Here is a 23,839-nt window from a genome sequence, read left to right on the forward strand (position 1 = left end):
CAACATCACACATGTTTTAGCGTGCAGGGCCGGACTGGCCATCTGGCACTTCTGGCAAATGGGGCTGCTGGCCAGGTGGGTCGATTTCTTGGAGGCTTTGCCTCCCGATCGGCACACAGTGAGAGCTGCTTGACTCGCGGCGGGTCCGTCTGCTCTCTCTGTGCGCCACTGAGGTCCAGGAGAGAGGGGGGCATCACACGTCGCTATTCCCCGCTCTCCTGCAAGCTGTCATAGGCAGCACATGCATGCGCGACAGGTGGTCGCACACGTGTACAAATGCTAGGGCCGATTCAGCCCCTGACTGGCATTTCCGATCACATGTCCGACATTTCTACTGACCGGTCATTTAAAATCGTCACATGCCAGCTGGATGTGCAGCAGAACTTGAATAATGGGCATTACACGTATTTACTGGGCACTTTGTATTGTACAATGACATGGATTCTCCAAAGGAATCACTTGTTCCTGTAGTGGTGATGTTTCTTCTTCTTCTCTTCCAGACCTCCAGCATCTGTAAGACGGCTGTACACGCCGGGGTCCTGAAGGACGAAGCTGGAGGATACGTGGATGTGATGCCAGTGGACAGGAAAAACCATTACTTTGGCTCCAATAAAAATGGGATCCATTCGGAAAGGTAAAGTCAAGGAAACCTCTGTAATAATGCAGATTAGATTCACAAATACATAAAGTTCAGGAAAAATGACATCTGCTTATTCCAGTAACCAGCAGGATAATTATTCCGCTCAACAAGAGCGGTCAGATTAGGAGTTTCTAGTTATGGGATATGGGAAGGACACAATCTATGCTCAAATACACCAGTTTGTCACATTCTCATTATTTGTATCTCTACATATAATAGGCCTATTTCAGCAGGGATTGCATATAATAAGCTGCTCGCAGAAGCTTAGATTATGTGATCCTGAGCAATGCAAATGCAGAAAGAGGAGCATACCACCCCCTGCCTGCATAACAGCCCATGCATATATACAACTCCCCTGCTCGCATACCACCTCCTGCTTGCATACCAACACTGGCCTGCGTATCACTCCCTGCCTGCGTAGCACCCCTTGCTTGCATACCATCCCTGCCTGCATACCACCTCCTACTTGTATACCAACCCAACCCTGCATATTACCCTCTGCCTGCATACCAGCCTCTGCCTGCATGCCACCTCCTGTTTGCATACCAACCCCTGCCTGCGTATCATCCAGTGGCGGCCCGTACCTTTTGTGGGGAGGGGGCTGCCTCTGACCGAGATGCAGGCACACCTCCCCCCCCCCCCCCTTCCCCCTGTTGCTGCTGCCTCCGCCGGTCCCTGCAGTGAGTACCCGGCGCCTGTGCTCTGATGACAGATGTGCAGTACAAACCTCTGTACTGCGCATGTGGTTAGCTTCTATGGGCTGCTTCGGCAACAGCCCATAGAAGTAATCCCAGCGCCTGTACAATACGGGTGTGGTATAGGGGTCCGACATGCGGGATCCCGACTGGCCGGACCCAGACAGCATGGTGAGCGCAACTAAGCCCCTTGTGTGCTCACTGCGCTTGCCACGCTGCGGGCATGGTGGCTCGCTGCGCTCTCCACCTATTCTATTCTCCCTCTATGGGGGTCGTGGATCCCCACGAAGGAAAATAGCGGGTTGCTGTCGGGAACCCGGCTGTTGGTGTTTTGACAGTCGGGATCCCAACGTCGGGTGAATGCCTGTCGGGATCCCGACTGTCGGGACCTTGTCCGGCACCCGTACAATACACATGATAGGCACCGGGACCAGCGCGTGCGCAGTACCGATATAGGTACAGCACATGCGCAATCTGCAATTCTGAAAGGCGTCTCGGAGGGAGGAAACACTTTCCAATGGGACTGCCTGGGTGACTGGCAGGTCAGACTTCCAATAGGAAGTCACTGCCAGTCACAGTGAAGCCAGTGCAGTCTCACAGACTACATCTGGCTTCACTACAGTGGTGGATTTTACCTGGGGGGGTTTAAAAACCACCACGGTACTTGTGTATTTTGGCGGCGCCCATCGCATCGCATACCATAACGCATACGATGGTATGCGATGTGACGCGATATCGTACGATAGTGCAGGATGGCATACAATTTTTAAATTGTATGCCATTGTACATGGCATACGATGCCATACGATGCGATTAAACATTGTATAAGCACCCTAATGGGTGCTTATACAATGTAAAGCACCCAAATGGGTGCTTACAATGTTAAATGCACCCCCACGCCACCCCCCCACTATAAACGTGAACCCGAAGCGTGGCGAGCGCAGCGAGGGGCGGCGGTACGCGTCCTACGACCTTTTCATACCCCCACTATCCACGTCGGCGTGGAGTTGAGAATAGAATAGTGTGGCGAGCGCAGCGAGCCACCGAGCCCGAAGCGTGGCGAGCGGACGCGGATACCTGTGAAGCCCGCGAAGGGACGCGTTTACCTGTGAAGGTATCCGCGTCCCCTCGCGGGGCTCGCCACGCTTCGGGCTCGGTGGCTCGCTGCGCTCGCCACACTATTCTATTCTCAACTCCACGCCAACGTAGATAGTGGGGGTATCAAAAGGTCGTAGGACGCGTACCGCCGCCCCTCGCGGGCTCGCTGCGCTCGCCACGCTTCGGGTTCACGTTTATAGTGGGGGGGGGGTGGCGTGGGGGTGCATTTAACATTGTAAGCACCTATTAGGGTGCTCAAAAGCACCCTTTAGGGTGCTTATACGATTTTTGATCGTATAGGGGGTCAAAATCGCGTCGCATCGCATGCCATCGGGTGCATGGCATGCGATGCGATCCGTTCATCGTACGACGGACATCGGGGGCGCCGCCAAAATACACAAGTACCACCACCACTGATATCACCCCCTGCCTGCGTACCACCTCCTACCTGCATTCTACCCCTCAAATGTGTGGAGTCTGTATGTTCTCCCAGTTTTAGTTCGGGTTTCCTCCCATAAACCAAAAGCATACTGGTAGGAATATAGATTGTAAGCTCCTCTGACACAGGGACTGATGAGAATGATGTAAAGCGCTATAGAATATGTGTGCACTATAGATTCAGTATCTTCCATCTCAGGCAGTTCCTCTAGAGAATTCCTTTGATCACCATTATATAGGGTCAGCAAAGACCCCTACCCCCATATTGGTTATATGGAGCCGCCGGTCCGTCCATCCCAGTTACAGAGTAGAAGACAGATGTGTTCCAGGCTTACTGAGAAATACATGGACATACGCAGAGTCCTATGTCCCTTAGTACTGAGCATTAGACACCTGATCCCGCTGAGTGGGGATTTTAGAGCAAGTGAAGGTACTCTGCTTGCCACCCAGTGTGACGCCATGTGTTCCAGCATAGAATACACGATTATACTAGTACCATGTAATAACCATGCAGGTCAGACAAGGGGTTAAAGATTTCTCCAAAAAAACGTAGTGAGGCGGCCAACTGAAGTTTTGTCTGTCGCTGTAAGCCAGCTGCCATCATAGATCACCCAGCGGCTCCGCGCTCTCCCAAATAACAGGCATACTTTCTGAGTGTTCCGAGGACTGAAAATCCCAAAATAAATCAGCTGCTTTTCAAGATAAGATTAACCGTGTCTGTGTCTTGTCTTTTACCGGGGAATCGGCATTCACAATAGATTCATAGGGAAATAAACACAATATACTTCTAATCTGATTTCTCCCTGCATGCCTGTGGTAGGCAGGCATTATCTCGCACGCCTACTCGTAGCACCTGCACCCGTGTCTGAAGATGGCTATACACTAGCCCAAATTGGACTTTTTTTATCCGATTCCAATGCTCGGGGTCAAGAGATTGAATGAAAAGTGTCAAATCGCATGTGTTTTAGCTCAGATTCCGATCTGGAGATTACATGTGCGGTCATAAAGATTTATTGGATCCAGCAGCCTTGGCAGGGAACGCATGCAATAAACTGTATGCAAAAAAAGATCTCATACGATGTATGGTATGCGATCGTGACACCTGCATGCTGCCGAACGGTTCAAAGGAGATCATATGCGACTCCCCCTCTGATAAGTGTATGGGGCCTCCTTCCTCCTGCTGATGCCAAACCCATCGTCCTATTTACTGGCTGTTTCCTGTATACTACTCCTGTGTTTACTTTATTTAAATGTCTACACTGGAGACTACAGTCCTCTCCAATACGTGTTTATGCCGGTTGTGGTATAATACACCGACAGTCGGGATTCTGACAGTCATTAGACGTCGGAATCCCGACTGCACAGCGGGGGGAGCGCAATGAAGCCCCTCCTTCTATGGGGGTCGTGGACTCCCACGAGGGAGCAGTCAGGATTCCGACGTCGGAGTAATCACTGTCGGAATCGCGACTGTTGGGGAGCCTTCCGGCACCCGTTTAGGCCTACCAGGCTTAAGGGAGACACCCGGCTATTTATCTATATAGCATCAACATATACTGTAGCGCTGTTCAATTGCTGGTCTGTAGGATCTGCCGTCCCTGGAGATTACAACACTGATCCTTATAGCCGGACAGCGCCAGCAGCAGGGTCAGGCTGTGTGCGGTCCCTTTATCTCCCCATTACACATCCTCCGGCTTTCGCTAAGTAAACAAAAGCTCAACATAGATTCAACAGTCTAGAACAAATGACTGGTTATATATGCGATGATTTACATCTTCAGGTACTGCAAGACAGAGACTGTTCTCAGATGGTTACAATGCAGACGCGTTACGGTGCTCTGCCTGGTCATGTGATCGATGATTCCAGACCTTTGTGTTCTACAATTCAGTTACAAGTGATCAGCGTTTATGGTGGATATTTGCATACCGATCAAATTACTTATGTAATCCTTCAGCTGTAAAATTACCAAAGACATCACAATGCAAAAGTTCAGGCAAGCCCCACACCCTCACTGATTACCGAATTGGTATCCCTCAGCTTGATGATAATATTTACAGTGAAACTGTAAAGGCCTCCATACACTAGTGCGACTTATCAGAGCCTTGAAGTTGCATGCAATTTCCTTTGAACTCCGCAGCAGCTTCTTGGGCAGCAGGATCGCATATGATACACCCTATGCCAGTGTATCGTTTATGATCCCAGTTCTTCAACGAGGTCTCACTGTGCCGACCGTTGGCCGGTGTGTTATATTTTGATGACATTCATCAGGTTGACGTAAGAATGTTGATGTGGTCATAATGCCAACATGATCGCAATGTTTTCATTGGACAGTTTGACAATTATCATCTCAACACTGATAAAATGTCAACATGGCGACAAAAACATCCCCGGTGGACTAGTGGTGGCTTACCTGGTCTGGCAGGTCTGGCAATACCTTCTGGGATAGGCACGTCCCCCATCCCATAGCCTAAGCCTACCACCAACCTGCCCATAGCCTAACTTTCCAGTACCTAACCCTCCTATAGCCTAACCCTCCCATAGCCTATCCTTCCAGTACCTAACCCTCCCATAGCCTAACCTTCCTATAGCCCAACCCTCCCATAGCCTAACCTTCCTATAGCCCAACCCTCCCATAGCCTAACCTTCCAGTACCTAACCCTCCCATAGCCTAACCTTCCAGTACTGAATCCTAACCCCAACCCTCCCATTGCATAACTTAACCCTAACCCCGTAACTCCCATAGCCTAACCTTTCACTACCTAACCCTAACCCCATCCCTCCCATAGCAAATCCTTCCCGTACCTAAACTTAACCCAAAACCTCCCATAGCCTAACATTCCAGTACCTAACCCCATCCCTCCCATACCTAACCCCATAGCCTAATCATACAGTACTTAACCATAACCCTCCCATAGCCTAACCTTTCACTACCTAACCCTAACCTCATCCCTATAATAGTATTTCTTTCCCTCGAGACTAATCTTCGAGTACCTAACCCTAACCCCATCCCTCCCACAGCCTAACCTTCCAGTTCATAATTCTAACCCCCCAATCACATAACTTCTAGTACCTAACCCTTACCCCATCCCTCCCATAAAAGAAGCTCCCGGTACCAAACCCTATCTTTCCCATAGCCTAACTTTCAGTACCTAACCCTAACCCCATCCCATAGAAGAACCTTCCAGTACCTAACCCTAACCCCGTAACTCCTATAGCCTAACCTTTCACTACCTAACCCTAACTCCAAGCCTTCCATAGCCTGACCTCCTAGTATCTAACCCTCCCATAGCCTACTCTTCCAGTACCTCCCACAACCTATAAACCCTCCAATGTCTAAGCCTAACCCTCCCATAGCCTAACCATCCAGTGCCTAACCCTAACAGAGACTCTCTAACCATCACCATCCCCGCCCATAGGCTAACCCTAACCCCCCCCCCTCCCCCCAAGTAGCCTATCCAGAAGGCTCCCTTTCTCAACCTAACATTAATTCTCCAATGCCAGGCTATGCAGAATGTCAGCATATAGTAATCTACACATGCTGACATTTTGAGTGCATCCCCGGTTACACTCCTGTTCTCATTATATTGTATGACTGATCCTGGTATACTGTACATTAGAAACTGAGATCTGTGGTAATAATTGCATTCTTCTATTCTAGCATCAAGAACCGAAAGGAAGGGAAATCTTTCCGTATCTTTGCTGTGAAGCAGTAACCTGATGTCTGGTCTAATGGGATGTCCACATGAACATTGAGAAGACCACAATATCCTGTCTGCTTTATGGAACTGGGTCAAACCACCATATATATACTGGGAAATGTATACTTACAAAGCACCACTGGGTTGGGTTCCAACTCTACCAGGATCAACGTTTTGTCTTCCAGGTTGATGAACAATTGAAAAGCAGGCACCCCACCTGGCTCCCAGCAGCGCTATGGAACCAATTCTGGTACTGGGGGTCACTACATATGCCTGTTACCAGCAATATTACTGAGAGAGAGAGAGAGAGAAGCCCAATTAGTGGTTCCGGCGGTGGTACCTCTCAGTATTGTATATAACTGCCTCTAACTTTTGTACTTTATATTTTATAATTATTATTATTATTAAGAACTATGTTTTATATACAGCAGTGCTGTTTTTTTTATTATATATATAAATATATTTCAGGGGTTAATATTTCCCTATTTCTGTGTACATATTCTTGTACGTGTATTTGATGTGGATAACGTCAGCATTCGGACGCACACGTTACATATTGGGGGCAGTGCGGGTTCAACAGCATATTCTTAAGCCTCAATTAGCCTCCCCCTTCCCACGCCACTTTCTAATTACTGACAATTATACAATGGCAATATTATTCCGTTTCTGACTTTATCCACGACATGTATTTATAACGTGTTTGTACATAGGAATTACTCTGGTGCTTTACACAAAGCCCTCTTCTTCTTCCAGAAAGCTGTAAATAATTCTGATAATCACAGAAAGGCCCTTCTGCCTTCCCAAGGCAAATATTTAAGCAGCGAGTCTGCACATATTCTGGTTGGTGGAACACTCCCAATGTACAGGATTGCTCATTCGGTGCTGTGCAAAGCAGTGAGCAGAAGCCACCCGCAAAAAAAAGTTTTATAAAGTTCTATGAAAATATATGTTGTGTGTGTGTGTGTAGGAGTTCTGTCGAATATTTGATGTTGCTATTGGCAACCAATCCGATTCTATCTATTATTTTCTAGAATGTGCTAAATAAATAAGATAAAGATTCTGAATGGTTGCCCATAGCGACAGCCCATCTTCAATAGAACTCCCATATTAGTAAATACACCTCTTAAACCAGGCATGTCCAAGCTATGGCCCTCCAGCTATTGTGGAACAACAAGTCCCATCATGCCTTGCCACAGTTTTGCAAATAGGGAATGCTAAAACTATGGCAATGCATGCTGGGATGTGTAGTTTCACAACAGCTGGAGGGTCACAGTTTGGACATGCCTGACTTAAACTGTGGCAAAGCATGCTGGGATGAGTAATTTCACAACAGCTTGGACATGCCTGCCTTAAACCTATGCTATTACGGATTATGATTTGGTTAGTAACACAAGTCTATCCCTAGACAAGAGTAAATGTGATCCTGGTCTTCCCATACAGTTACTATGCAAGTAGACGTTTGAAGTTTTGTGCATAACTTCTACAGTGAATAATCAGCAAAGCCAGACCTCTCATTTTATACGTAGCTTATAGGTTCCTTTCCCACCTGGGTTGCATTGAATAGGAAATCTTTTGCAATACTGGGATATTCAATTGTCCCTGATACTGGCAGTTATCAGGTATGTGCATGCTCAGTGGAAAAAAAAACACAAAGATTTGGGAATTTATCCCAGAGGCATACATGCCGACTTTTTAATACTCCTCTCCGGGAGAAGCCCAGAAAGGAGTGAAAGGGAGGCGGAAGTGGCTTCGTTTTGGGGGCGGAGAAAGACTGACATGACCAAGCCCCGCACCCATGACAAGGAGACTTGCCCACCTTCCTGGGGGGCCGGGAGGGGGACCCAAATTGCGGGACCCAAATTGCGGGACCCTCCCGGCCGTTTCGGGATGGTAGGCAAGTATGCCCAGAGGTGTGAAAACCCCCCCCAAAAAAGGGGAGAAATATGAAAATCACAATAAATCCACCATGATAAATGTACTTTTATAGCTCCATTTAAGTAACTCTGATTGTGGATGTCCACAGAAATATGGAATTGGGTTGCAAACAACTTCTACAGCCACTGTGATACAATTCTGTTTTATTCATTAACACTTTTCTGTGCACTTTTGTATCACAATGTTCCCCAGCTTCAGGTCACCCTGTAATAACTAATAGGACATACACATGGTTCGATATAGTCTAATCGAATAAAAAACACAAATCGAACGCATTCGATTTTGATTCAATCCCGATGCGTGGCCCCACGGTACCGAGATCCAATAGAAAAATAGACATTGCTGGCAAGACTATATAGTACAGATCTGTACTATGTGTACACAGCGCTGTGAGATTTGATCCCTAATCGGGATTAAATAGAAAGTAAATCGTACCGTGTGTTCACTACTTAAAGCTCTCACTACTTTCCCCTAAGATGATGTTTTTGTGGATACATTTTTATCTGTGCTAACACTGACGGGTTACAGGACACCCAGGAACTGGTGGTTGATAGTGAAGATAGAAATATGAAATGTATCGAGATATAAGGTATTGTAACCCACAGCATCCACCATAATGTTACAGATGGCTGTATATGATAGCACCTAGTGCTCTGTAGTCTCACAAACGTAGCTGACTGTATCTTCTGTGTATAAATATCAGACATGATCAACATATTACTGTTCCAATGGTTTCTCTGTGATTTCCCCTATACCCACCTCTCACTGCGACACTAGCAGGGGCCAGGGTACACCCAAAAGTAGCAGCCACAACGATTTCCCATCAACATAACAATGGGATATATTTATTAAACCCGGTGAAGTGATAAAGTAACTGGTGATAGCACAGCAGCCAATCACTTCCCAGCCTGTTACTTGTCAGTTAGGAGCTGAATGGCTGCTGCGTTATCCCCAGCCACTTTATCACTTTTCCAGGCTTACTAAATCTGCCTATAACTCTTCCACTATGGGAAAATAAAGCCCTCTCCCAAATGACCTGCAGGACGTATTTCCGAGATTGAGCAGCGATTTACCAAGGGTCCATGTTGGCTACCTCAGCCGCAGTATTTTTTTTTTTTTTTTTTCGTTTTGTTTATTTTTTTCTATGAAAAAATTGTGTTGTGTTTTTTTTTATTGTTCTCTGTATAAATGCTCAATGCAAATGTTACATATACATTTTATTTGCATGATGCAGTTCCCTACCTGTTATATGCCCCACTTTGAATACATGCACAGACGTGTTCTTGTGTTTATATGGAAATAAAGATGATTTTACATTGACATGTGTTTGTGATGAGAAACATGCGTGCAAATGGTGTGTATAATAGTCTTTTACGGCATCCCTAGTAATAATCCATAGTAAAGTGATCCTACATGAAGAACGGTGGCGATGTTACCCCTGCCCCAGTTTATTCAGTCTGTTTAACCATTAAGTATAAATGTATAATTGCAGGGTTGCCAACCCTCCCGAGCCCAAAAATCGGGTCCCCCTCCTGGCCCCCCGGAAAGGTGGGCAACCCTCCCGGATTCCGGCGGACCCCCTTCCGCCCCTCATGTACCTGGTGGCAGAAGCTTTAAATTGCTGCGAGTCGCGGCTTTTCGTCAGAAGGGGTGGGGCTAAATATGCAAATCGTGCATATTTAGTCCCACCCTCTCATCGGAGACCCGCATATTGCGGGATTTGCATTACTGGGGGCAGGGACTGATGATGTCTCCATCAGGCCCCGCCCCCAGAAGTGATGCTGACAGTCTCCTCTCCGGGGTTCTCCGGGGTGTTTGACGGGGCGGCATGGCCTGAATTGGGCCCCGATTGAATAGCTTGAATGTGAATTTAACCGGAAAAAAAAAAATCAGATTTTTCGACTGTTGTTGAATAATCCGGCACTGAATTGAATAACCCCCAATATTTTCTCTATAACCGTAACAGAGATCTTTGTTATATTGTGTCTCTGCGAGGACAAAGGACTGGGCAGAGTTGAGTATCACAATGGTCTCCTGCTTCTTAGTTCATGTATATAAGGGTAAATATATTAGGGTAGGAGAAGCCAGAGGTCCGACAGTGGATAGCACTAGTGTAGTGCTAGGCGGCACACCTGCACCAGCGGACAGTCACTCCTATGATTGGTCTACCCAGAAGGATGAGACTCTGTGTCTGACAATGCGAGTCAGTCCCTACACCCCGGGGAGCGTGGAATTTAGTATTATTGTACTGCTATGTTAATCCCATTAATAAGAGCACCATGGCGTATGCTATGGACACATAAATAAATGTTAATCATAACAGAAGCAAATCCTCTGATCTGTCCTCAGGAAATAGCCAGTGAGAATGGGAAAGCAGACCTATTCGCACATGCATTTATCCGGTAATTCCCGCACACCTAACAACACAACTAAGCTGTGTTCTTTATGGGCGGCAAAGCAAGTGGAAATTCATGGCTGTCACTCAACCAGTATTAAATACTTTAGTGTCACCTCAATGGCTTTACACAATCCAGGCCTCTCCGCCGAAACATGAAAGACTACAAAGTGATGCATCACAGATGGTGCCGAGGGCGGTAGCAACCAGAGCCCGGGAAAGATGGACCAATAAAATACATAGGACATGAAAGAACCGATAAAATCCTAAAGCATTTATGGAAATCAGTATGATAATGTAAGCTGCTCTGGAACATTGGGGGTTATTCAGGTTGATTTTGCAAGGTTGCGAATTCACGAGCGTGCGCCCAGCCGTTCGCCGTGGATGCACTCACCCAGCGTATGCACATGCTCAGAAATGACCCTGCGCATATACCCACCATTGATGCCCTTGAGAATATTCTGGTCCGTGCAAACGGACCAGAATAAGGGGCATTATATAAATAGCAAGCCAGTAAAGCTAATGAATTATGGGTGGTTTACATGTATACAATATATGAGTCTGGGCAACTGTATGGCATTTTACCTGCACATTGAACCATCTGTGCCTGCAGGTGCCCCCTTCACAGGAAAGAAGCTGCCACCTGCTGTATCACTATGAAAATAAAATCCAGAATGAGTGGCAAGGGCTGCCACCTGAATTGTGGGACCCAGGACTGACAAAAAAGGGATTTTTGTAAGAACTTACCGTTCGAATCCCTTTCTCTGATATGGTCCTGGTGACACAGCTCAACACTGGGATGTAGGAGGGTCCGAAGGAGCCAGGCACCTATCCTAAAGCTTTAGAGGGTAGGCTCCTCCCCTACTGCATCCCTGGACTCTTCAGTTCAACTTTCAAAGCCACTGGAATACATTAACTCAGTACAAACGCCTGCACATATTATATGCACATTTTATAACAGAAACTGTTAACTTTTAACCATTTTAACATGAACATCATGAAATTCTGGCATACTTACTGAGCGTAAGGGAGGGATCGCTGTGTCACCAGGACCATATCAGAGAAAGGGATTCGAACGGTAAGTTCTTACAAAAATCCCTTTTTCTCTTTCAATGGTCCTGGTGACACAGCTCAACACTGGGACGTTCCAGAGCCGGTCCTTTGGGAGGGTACGCTCAGGTCTGCAGCTCTCAGCACTGCTCGCCCGAATGATGCGTCCTCCGACGCGAACTCATGGAACCTATAGAATTTGGCAAATGTGTGAACAGATGACCAAGTGGCAGCTCTGCAAACCTGCTCCGCTGTGGCCCCATGTCGGACCGCCCAAGAGGTAGCAACTGACCTGGTGGTATGCGCATTAATTCTGGCCGGTACAGGCCTACCCACTTTGGTGTATGCAAAAGCTATCACAGATCGCAACCACCTAGCAATGGTCTGCTTAGATGCAGGCCAACCAATTTTATGTACGTCATACAATACCAATAAAGTGTCAGTCTTTCTAACACTCTTCACTCTGTCCACATATATGCGTAAGGCACGCACAACATCCAAAGTCTTCAACTTGTCCCTTTTCTTGGAACCCTCTGGGGGTTGAAACACAGGTAGAACTATCTCCTGATTTAAATGGAAGGCAGAGACTACCTTCGGTAAAAATTGCGGCACTGTTCTCAGAACAGCCCTGTCATCGTGAAAGATTAAGAAGGGAGATTTGCATGACAAGGCTCCCAACTCAGACACCCTCTTAGCAGATGCTACTGCTAACAAAAACACTAACTTCCACGTGAGAAACTTAAAGTCAGCCGACCTCAAAGGCTCAAAAGGTGCCTTCTGAAGGCAATCCAAAACCAGTGACAGGTCCCAAGGTGCTACTGGTTGCTTGTAAGGGGGTTTCAGTTTGGATACCCCTTGTAAAAAAGTTTGAATCTCCGGTAAAATGGCAATTCTTTTTTGAAAATAGATGGACAAGGCCGAAATCTGCACCTTCAACGACTGAAGGCTTAGGCCCGAAGAAAATCCATCTTGTAAAAAATCCAACATTTTTGATAATTTGAAGTGAGATGTGTGAGCTTTTTGCCTCTCACACCATCTAATATAAGTCTTCCAGACTCTATAATAATTTGCAGAAGAAACAGCCTTTCTGGCTTTTATCATAGTCTGCACTACTGCGTCAGAAAATCCTTTCTTTTTCAAAATGGCGGTTTCAATAACCAAGCCGTCAAAATCAATCGATCGGAATCCAGATGATTGAATGGGCCTTGTCTTAACAGGTCTGGTCTCAGAGGTAGACGCCATGAATCCACTGATAACCTCTGAAGCCTCGAATACCAAGACCTCCTTGGCCAATCTGGGGCCACAAGGATCACCGGGACCTTCTGGTCCTGTACCCTCTTTAACAGCCTTGCTAACATCGGAATAGGAGGGAATGCATAAAGAAGATCTCCCTGCCAATGGGTAGTCATGGCATCCACTGCCTCTGCTAGCGGATCTCTCGTTCTGGCATAGAACCTGGGCACCTGATGGTTGAACCTGGATGCCATTAGGTCCCAAATCCGGAGTTCCCCACATTGCAGTGATCTGGTGAAACACCTGAGGGTGTAGGCTCCATTCTCCTTCCTTGAGCTCCTCCCTGCTCAGGAAGTCTGCTTCTATATTCTCCACTCCTGGAATGAATATAGCCGATACTGCAGGAACATTCTGTTCCGCCCATAGAAAGATTCTGGACACCTCCCACATGGCCAATCTGCTGCGTGTACCTCCCTGGTGATTCAGATACGCCACAGCTGTGGCATTGTCGGTCTGAATCCTCAAGGGGGAGTTCCTTAACCTGTCTCCCGCCAAGGAAATCACTTTCCAGACAGCTCTCAGCTCCAAGATGTTGATTGGCAACGCTGATTCCTCTGCCGTCCACAGGCCCTGCAGCCTGAGATCCAGGGCTACTGCCCCCCAGCCCCTGAGACTGGCATCGGTAGTTACTATCAACCAGTCCCAGGTCTGTAATGACCGACCCCACTGAAGGGAATCTACCTCTGTCCACCATTTCAAGGAGTCCCGAGTGTCTGCGGACAGCACTATCAACTCCGTCTTCATGGTCAAAGTGTTTCCTGACCAGGCTGACAAAATGTTCCATTGGAATACTCGAGAGTGGAACCTGGCAAATTGAAGCGTTTCGAATGACGCCACCATTTTCCCCAGGAGTTTGAGGCACCTCCATACTGACAAGCTCGGAGCACTGAGGATCTCCTGAACTAGATTGACCAGGTCCCTGGCCTTTATCTCCGGGAGGAATACCCGATGGAGATGGGTATCCAGTATGACTCCCAAGAACTGGATCCTCTGTGATGGTACCAACTGAGATTTTTGTAAGTTTAAAATCCAGCCGTGAGCCTGCAAAAAACTGATGGCCTCTTTTAAATGACTTTGAAGCAGTGTTGCTGATTCTGCTTTGAACAGGAGATCGTCCAAATAGGGTATTACTGTGATTCCCCTGAGCCTCAGCACTGCCGCCATCACAGACATTATTTTTGTAAATACCCTTGGCGCGGTTGCTAGGCCAAAGGGTAACGCCCGGAACTGTAAATGCAGGTCTCCTATGGCAAATCTCAACAGCATCTGATGTTCCGGGTGAATGGGAACGTGCAGATATGCGTCCTGGACATCCATGGACGCCAGAAATTCTCCCTGGTCCAGACTCAGGAGTACAGTTCTCAAAGACTCCATTTTGAAATGGTCTACCCAAAGGTGAACATTTAAGGACTTCAAATTTAGTATTGGTCTGAAAGACCCGTCTGGTTTGGGCACCAGGAACAGCGTGGAGTAAAATCCTTTCTTCCACTCTGCCCTGGGAACCGGGACTACCACCCCTTTTTCCAAAAGGGAATGAGCCGCTCTCATAAGAGCTGTGCGCAGGAGCGCCTGCTTTGGTATGGGTGTGGGGATGAACCTCTTTGGAGTCCGCCCTCTGAAAGGGATTTTGTAACCCTGGGTAATAATCTCTAAGACCCAGGTATCCTGGTCTAGAGAAGCCAAGCGTCTCTGAAGTGTGTAAGACGCCCCCCCACCTTTATCCCTGCCGGGCTGATCCCCTGGCAGTCATGCGGAGGGTTTTTCCTCTCCTTTAGAGGCAGGCTTCTTATTGAAAGAGCCAAACTTGGACCTTTGGGATTTGCCCCTGGAGTTCTGGAACTTTCCCTGAACGATTGTCCCCGAAAGGACGCACCACCTCTAGGGGAGGGCCGAAAGGACGGCCTAAAAGCAGCAAATCTGGATGACTGCTTTGTTGAGGAGGCCGGCAGAAACGTACTCTTGCCGCCTGTGGCTTGTTTTATAATCTCCTCAAGCTCAGAACCAAAAAGTAACTTTCCCTTGAAAGCTAACATTTCTAAGGCCTTTTTGGACTCATTGTCCGCTTCCCAGGCCTTAAGCCAGAGTACCCTCCTGGCATTTATGGAGACTGTGGATACTCTGGTAGCCATTTTAAGAGCTTCCTCCTCTGCTTCCACCGCATATTCTGCAGCGGCCTTAATCTTTTCTGCTACCAGCAAAGCACCGTGGTCAGCCTGCAGCATGGTGCATAGCTCACCAGCCCACTCTATAATGGCCTTAGAGACCCAGGCTGAAGCAATAAGGGGACGCAGGGTAAACCCCACACCCCTTCAAAAATAGCCTTGAGGTTTCCCTCTAGCTTTTTATCCACAGCATCTTTAAAAGCTGCACCACCCTGTACAGGTAATACCGTAGCTTTTGATAAGCGTGCCACAGAAGCATCCACAACAGGCACCTTTTCCCAGAGTTCAGAATGAGACTCCGGCATGGGGTACAGACTAAGGAATCTTTTAGGCATCTGTAGCCTCTTATCTGGGGTTTTCCAAGCCCCTTCCAATAGTTCCTGTAACCCCTCATCTGAGGGAAAAGTAACAGCCTCCTTTCGCTGTCGCTTAAAAACACCCTTAACAGGGGGTCTTATCCTCAACAGACAGTTTTAACGCCTGTTTTACAGCCACAATAAGATCCTCTATACCAGCAGCAGAGGTCTCTTCAAAATCATCACCCTGGTCCCAGGGTGTGTCAGTATACTCTCCTTCCTCTTCCTCTAACACATTAGGCATAGCATAAGACCTTTTAGGGGTCCCTGTAACCTCATCCATTTTGTCCAGTATTTCACTGAATCTGTTGATCCCCTTAGCAGTATCCTGCATCACCTGAATAAGTGCAGGATCTGCCTGGGTAAGAGGTAAGGAGCCAGACGACTGCTGAGATGATGGCATAGGTCTCTGTGATTCTACCAGCACATCACTCTGCCTGTCCAGAAGCTGCACCAAAGCGTTTACCGACCTGCCTAGGGCACTGGCCCACGCAGGTTCACTCTGCTCTCCCCTATGGTGTTCACTGCCCATGGGGTCTCACATCAGCGCAAGTAATACATAAGCCCCCCTTGGCCATCTGCTCAGGGACAAACTTTTGTGTGCAAACATTGCACGCGCTCAGTGCACTAAGGACTCCCTCCCCCAAAACCACAGCCTGATGCTCAGACATGATGCAAGTGAAGCGTATATATATATATCTCAATATACACAGTGCAAACAATTGTACAAGCGTTTATACAAAGTCAATGCACCCAATCACTTAGCTGTCTGTAGGTTTCAACTGCGGGGAAGCGATGCCCAGGAAATCCAAGTCACTCTGCCAGGATCAATAAGCCAGCTCAGCTCCGCTGCAAGCGTTCTGAAAGGCGCCAAAGTCAGAGTGAAGGAAGAGACCAAAGTCCCTGCTGCTGCGGGGTCCGTGACCTTTTGGCGCCAACCACCCCCAGCTAGCCGCTCCTTAGGTAGGATTTCCTTGTTCCAGTATCTCCCCCTCAAATGGGGACCACTTGGAACATGCCTGTCACAGCGCTGCTGTCCTCTCAGTCAGGAGCTCAGCGTGTAAGCTCCGCATAAAATGGCCGCCGCCATCACGGAGCGCCTGTCCCCCATGATCCCCACCTAAATGTGGAGCCGGTTTCAGGCTACTCCGGAGCCCAGGCAGCCTCTTAATAGAGGCTGTAAGCGCAGCACAGGGAGACCAGACAGAGTCTACCCTGTGCACAGAGAGCTGACAGGACGCGCTTCTGTCAGCTCCTGCTGCGCTAGCAGTGTGAGGATTCACTATGAAAATCCTCACACTGTGCCTACCTAGCTAGGGTAATAGTTAATAAAATAATAAAAAAACCCTAACTACTCTAATTCTTCGGCTGCTCCTGCAGCCCTTTAGAATAGCACCCACTCCAGTGGGCACCTAACACGAACTGAAGAGTCCAGGGATGCAGTAGGGGAGGAGCCTACCCTCTAAAGCTTTAGGATAGGTGCCTGGCTCCTTCGGACCCTCCTACATCCCAGTGTTGAGCTGTGTCACCAGGACCATTGAAAGAGAAATATGCAGCTCCCCCCCCCCCTCCTTGAGCCCACAGCACCCCTGGTGAGATCACTACTCTGCTGCTACAGTGCGTGATACATCCCGCCCCTGGTGAGACCTCTGGCCGCACTGCTAGGAAGGACAAGGATTTTTGGCCTAAAAATTGCATGCGCAGTCTAAAGGTGGCCATACATCAGAAAGATATTGTACCCAATCATACAATCTCAATTGATTGTAAAATGGATTGTATGCAGATTGTGTGCACATCTTGTGTACACAATCATGCAGCAGATGGATTGTATGACTGATTGTATGATGGATTGTGAGTAGATTGTGTGTCCATAAACCACCAAGGACTTCCGGGAATTTCAAGGGAAATTGTACACAATCATGAGCGCAATCAATCTTAAGATCGATCTTTCTGATGTATGGCCAGCTTAATGCGGTCAGCATCTGAGCACTGGCAGGCTACCTGTTCCTGAGCCCGGCGGTTCTGCGCAGTGTGACGTGGTCATGCTGCAGAGGCTCCACGTCTGTTCTGCTGGCACCCGCCCACTCGCAGCTGTCGTGAGGGGGGGCTAGGCGTGTTTTTTGTTTTATTAGGGATAGGGAGGCCAATCCCAGGATTGAGCATTTTCCAATCCTGTATCCCTGGATTGGCTTCCCTGTGCTGCATTGCTCTAAGGCTGGGGTAGCCAACCCTAGTCCTCGAGAGCTACCAACAGTGCATGTTTTGCAGGTCAACTCACAGAATCACAAGTGAGCTAATTAGCTCCATCTGTGGATCTTTTAAAATGTGTCAGTGATTAATGAGTGCAGCTGTGCAGCAGCTAGGTTGTCTGGAAAATGTGAACTGTTGGTAGCTCTCGAGGGCTAGGGTTGGCTACCACTGCTCTAAGGGAAAAGAAAAGGGGTGTGGATTATAGTGTCTCTACCAGGGGGCCTCAAGCAGACTTGCCTACCCTCCCGCATTCAATGGAAGACTCCTGTTTTTTTCATGGGACGTCCGGATTGAGTCCCTCTGGTGAAATCCTGACTGGAGGGATTGGTCATTCAGTGGTCACAGCCGACCCCGACCGAGCTGCTGTGTGCACTGTGCAGTACACACACACTGACACTGACAGGAAGTATGTGCATGGAGAGGAGCAGGAGGAGGTTGGCCCCGCCCACCACACTCAGAGGCTCCATGCATCAGGCCTAGATTTTCCTGCTCTCCTATGCCTAAGGTGATCTGTTTCCCCCACCAGTGCACTGCCTGGTCCCTGCTCCTCACAGCCAGGTGAGTGCTGTGTGAAATATAATATGGCGGACTGTGTATAATGTAATATGGGGGCTGTTTGTAATGTAATTTGGTGTAAAAAAAGGGGGGGTTTGTTGTGTGTAATGTACAATGTGGTACTGTATGTATGTGTGTACTAGGTGTAATATGGTGGGTGTGGTGAAGGGGGTGGATGTGTATAATTCTGTGTGTACTGGGTGTAATTTTACATACTTGCCTACCTGACCTTCTCCATGAGGGAGAAAATGCTCTGTTCCTGGCCTTCCCTGGTAATGTATGATTGCCATCACCTGTGGGAAGCTTGATAAGAAAGGTGTTTCACCACAGGTGATGGCAATCATACATCACCAGGGAAGTCCAGGAAAAGAGCATTGTGTCCTTCATGGAGAGGGTCAGATAGGCGAGTATGGTGTAATATGAGAGGTGGGCCGGCTATCTCATATATTTAGCCAGATCTGTCACTCAACCCCTGTGGAGAACGTTCCTGTGTAGAACAGTTTCACTTTCATGTGTCTGACGTTCCACCCCCTTGACATCACCTCCCCCCGCCCAGCCAGGGCTACAGTACACGCCCACCATCCACCATTACTCCACAGCCACCATCCACCATTACTCCTGCACATCCCTACCCTCTGCCAGGACCCCCGCGACCCCCCTCCCGCGATTCGCGGGACCCCCCGCGACCCCCCCCCTCCCGCGATTCGCGGGACCCCCGCGACCCCCCCTCCCGCGATTCGCGGGACCCCCGCGACCCCCCCTCCCGCGATTCGCGGGACCCCCCGCGACCCCCCTCCCGCGAATCGCGGGACCCCCGCGACCCCCCCCTCCCGCGAATCGCGGGACCCCCGCGACCCCCCTCCCGCGATTTGCGGGCCCCCCGCGACCCCCCCTCCCGCGATTTGCGGGACCCCCGCGACCCCCCCTCCCGTGATTTGCGGGACCCCCGTGACCCCCCTCCCGCCATTCGCGGGACCCCGCACCCCCCCTCCCGCGATTCGCGGGACCCCCGCTTTCCACCCTCCCGCCAGTTGCGGGACCCCCGCGACCCCCCCTCCCGTGATTCGCGGGACCCCCGCGAACCCCCCCTCCCGCGATTCGCGGGACCCCCGCGACCCCCCTCCCGCGATTCGCGGGACCCCCGCGACCACCCCGGTATCCGGACTATTGTTAGACAGCACTTACATAGACAGCCATTACATCGACACCATTAGTTCGACAGCTCAATAGGTCGACATGGTTTTAGGTCGACATACCATTAGGTCGACATGTCATTATGTCGACAGCTCATTAGGTCGACATGTTTTTAGGTCGACACTGCCATTAGGTCGACAGTGTCTATGTCGACAGTCAAAAGGTCGACATGGGTTTTTTCACTGTTTATTGAGCCGACATGTGACGACAGGCGGTATTTCATGCCCTACTATCCACTAGGGCGTGGTGGGAGAATAAAATAGTGTGCCGAGCGCAGCGAGGCATCGTGCCCGAAGCATAGCGAGCGGCTGCGGTACACTTCAAACTGTGTCCATGTCGACTGTTTCGGCCAAAAAACAGTGAAAAAACCCATGTCGACCTTTTGACTGTCGACATAGACTCTGTCGACCTAATGGCAGTGTCGACCTAAAAACATGTCGACCTAATGAGCTGTCGACCTAATGAGCTGTCGACCTAATGAGCTGTCGATCTAATGAGCTGTCGACATAATGACATGTCGACCTAATGGTATGTCGACCTAAAACCATGTCGACCTATTGAGCTGTCGAACTAATGGTGTCGATGTAATGGCTGTCGATGTCAGACCCGACCACACCCTCCCGCGATTCGCTGGACCTCCGCGACCACCCCCTCCCGCGAAACGCGGGACCCCCGCGACCCTCCCGCAAATCGCGGGACCCCAGCGACCCCTCCCTCCCGCGAGCCCCCTCCCGCGATTCGCAGGACCCCTGCATCCTCCCCTCCCGCGATTCGCCGGACCCCTGCGACCCCCCCTCCCGGCATTAAAAGGGCCCCCCGCGACCCCCCCTCCCGCGATTCACGGCACACCCCCCCTACTGTGATTTGCGACCCCCCTCCCGCAATTCGCGCCGCCCCCTCCCGCGATTCACGGAACCCCCCGTAGCGCCCCCTCCCGCGATTTGCGGGCCCTCTCGGCACTTCTCGCGATTTGCGACCGCCCCCTAATTCACACATTCGGGGACCCCACCTCCCACGATTCATGCCCCCCTCACGCAATTCACGGCACCCCCCACACCCCCCTTCCTGTGATTCGCAACCCCCCCAAGACCCCCCCTCCCGCGATTCACGAAAACCCCCGTAGCGCCCCCCTCCCACGATTTGCGGGCTCCCTCGGCACCTCTCGCGATTTGCCACCGCCCCGTAATTCACACATTCGGGGACCCCCCCTCCCGCGACTCATGCCCCCCTCACGCAATTCACGGCACACCCCATACCCCCCTTCCTGCGATTCGGAACCCCCCACGACCCCCCCTCCCGCGATTCATGCCCCCTCCCGCGATTCACGGACCCCCGCACCACCCCCCTGCGCCCACCCTCCCTTGATTCACGCCCCCCTCATGCAATTCACGGCAACCCCCCACACCCCCCTCCTGCGATTCGCAGCCCCCCCACGACCCCCCCCTCCTGCGATTCATGACCCCTCCCGTGATTTACGGACCCCCGCACCACCCCCCCTTGACTCACGGCACCCCACGCGCCCCTCCCGCAATTCACGGACCTCCGCAACCCCCCCTCCCGCAATTCACTAACCCGACAACCCCCCTCCCGCAATTTGCGGACCCCCCTTCCCACGATTCAAGCCCCCCCGCGCCCCTGCCCACGATTTGCGGACCCCCGCCCCCTCCCGCTAACCGCGGATCCCCACACACCACCCCCCCCTCCCGCAATTTGCAGACCCCCCAGACCCCCTTCCGGCAATTCCACCCCCCAGCGGACCACCGCGGCCCCCGCTCCCGCATTTCACGTACCCCCGTGACAATGGGGGATCCTGTACCACCACAAGCAGGTACCGCCCCTAGGTGGGAAATCCGGCCCTGGCTGCCGCACTGCAGGTTTCCCCACTGCCCTCTGCACCAGCGCCACAACTTTTATCAATGTCTTGCCCACATACCACTATTATACAGCCTCCTGCTCTCATGCACGCTCACTCCCTCCCAGTGGGAGGAGACGCTCACCCACTGCCGGGAGCTGCATACTGTCCCCCACCCTCCTCCAGTTCTAGGGATGCCCATCGACCATCAATGATTTTCAAATAATCGATGGTTTATGGCCGATGTTGAATACTTTTGCCATCAATGTGGGAGGACACTGCCCTGCCTCCTGTTCTCCTGCCCCGTAACTTCCGCCAGTGGAGACCCGCTCACCCTGTGTTGCCCACATTCCCCTATCATGCTTTACCGCCCAGCCTCCTGCTCTCATGCACCCTAACTCCCACCCAGTCGGAGGAGACACTGACTCCTGTATTTCTGTGCTGCCACGCTGGACCCTCACCCACTGGCAGAAGCTGCACAGTGTCCACCACCCTCTTTAGTCCCCCGTATGCCCACACACCCCTATCACTACCCAGCTTCCTGCTCTCCTGAACCGTAACTTCCACCACTGGGTAATCGCTGACGCTGTGTTGCCCACATACCCCTATCATGCCTCATATCCCAGCCTCCTGCTCTCATGCACCCTAACTCCCACCCAGTAGGAGGAGACACTGACTCAGGGCCACCGTCCGGTACTCCTGTGCTGCCACGCTGGACCCTCACCCACTGCCAGAAGCTGCAATACAGGGCATCTTTCATACAATTCTAACCATATTTCTCACAATACAAATGTTCACAAATTAAGGGGCGTAGCCCCTTACGCCGGTGTGAAGAGCGCCCGTAGGACGCGATGAATCACCTAGTGTGTAATATACACCATCCTGCTGTGTGTACTGGGTGTAATATTGGGAGGGGGGGCTGTGTGTAATGTACACTATCCTGCTGTGTGTATTGGGTGTAGAAGGGGTGGGGGTAGCCATGTGTACACAATCCTGCTGTGTGTACTGGGTGTAATATTGGGGGGGGGGGGGGGGGGGGCTGTGTGATAGACATCCCATTTGACCACAGCATTTTTAATGTGGCCCACACGGCATAATGCTGACATGGATGGTGCCGTCATGGATGGTGAAGTAAGAACAAGACCGGTTAATCATGAAATACTGACATCGACTATTCATGTCGACATTGTGAGCCTGTCGCATATTGGGAGCCTGTATTGCATGTCGACCTTTCGGGTAGACCCACTGTATTGACTGTCTATCAAGACACTGTAGTTCTATCAAACGGAACCATTTGATAGACTACAGTCCCATCCCCCTTTCTGTCTGGGCCCTGGACTGCCGGATCTGTAAGGCGCCATAGCCTTGCAGCGTAGCCGGCACAGTGGAGGCTGCGGGTAGGGGACTGACAAACCCAATGTGGCAGGAAGAATAGAAACCACTTTATCTTGTCCTCATCTATTTACCAATGGATGGGTCAGATTTGTTCCTTCTATATAAAGTGTACTGTACATGTGGTTCTCCTTACAATGCACAGAGCTGAGGCTCAGTAGTAAACAGATCCCCGAGGACGGCTTTCTCTCCACGTGGAAATTGATAACACGGCATTGAAAGGAACCATATGTCACGTCTTCACAGATATAAAACTTGGCATCTTAATAAGACACAGCACCCTGAATATAGCCGTCCGGATGGAAATTGCTTCAGGATGGTCATCAGATAACACATTTGCACATAAAGTCTGTAGTAAAAAAAAAAAAAAAAAAAAGATTCGAAACATCCTGGTTTAAAATGAAAACATGGTCTGTTGACATCATATATTATCTCTCTTTGTGCTGCACATTTTATAGCTGCAGGGTCTCTGATACTATAAACAGTTTGACGGCAGATAAGAACCACTTGGCCCATCATGTCTGCCCACGTACACAATAGAGTTAATATTTGTCAGGAGCTTTATTGATCTACCGCTAGATGTTGGAGTATGGGAGAAAACTAGAGTACCCGAAGGAAGCCCATGCAAGCATGGGGAGAACGTAGAATCTCCATAGTTAGGGCAGATCTGTGAGGCAGAAAGGCTAACCATTACCCCATGCGTACAGCACAAGTAGTAATGTGGCTTTACGGTTATAGGTACTGAATGGTTATGAAAAACACTCTTTACTGTATTTGTATCTGTCACCTTCATCTATAAATTCTCTGCTTCACATACCAACACATCATCTGAGGACAAA

General features: G+C 49.8%; 1 protein-coding gene across 1 annotated transcript in view; it reads left to right on the forward strand.

Annotated features, from left to right (window-relative positions):
• Positions 1-9,821, forward strand: part of CRISPLD2 (cysteine rich secretory protein LCCL domain containing 2) — a 52,917-nt gene extending 43,096 nt beyond the window's left edge. Inside the window, exons 14-15 of the mRNA XM_083164659.1 lie at positions 501-634; positions 6,527-9,821. Of these exons, the coding sequence (XP_083020785.1) occupies positions 501-634; positions 6,527-6,581 (189 nt within the window). The 3' untranslated portion in view covers positions 6,582-9,821. The remainder of the gene's footprint in view (positions 1-500; positions 635-6,526) is intronic.
• Positions 9,822-23,839: the final 14,018 nt, after the last annotated feature.

The sequence above is a fragment of the Crinia signifera genome, chromosome 11 (genome assembly GCF_055691185.1).
Source record: "Crinia signifera chromosome 11, ASM5569118v1, whole genome shotgun sequence".
Taxonomy (NCBI): Eukaryota; Metazoa; Chordata; class Amphibia; order Anura; family Myobatrachidae; genus Crinia; species Crinia signifera.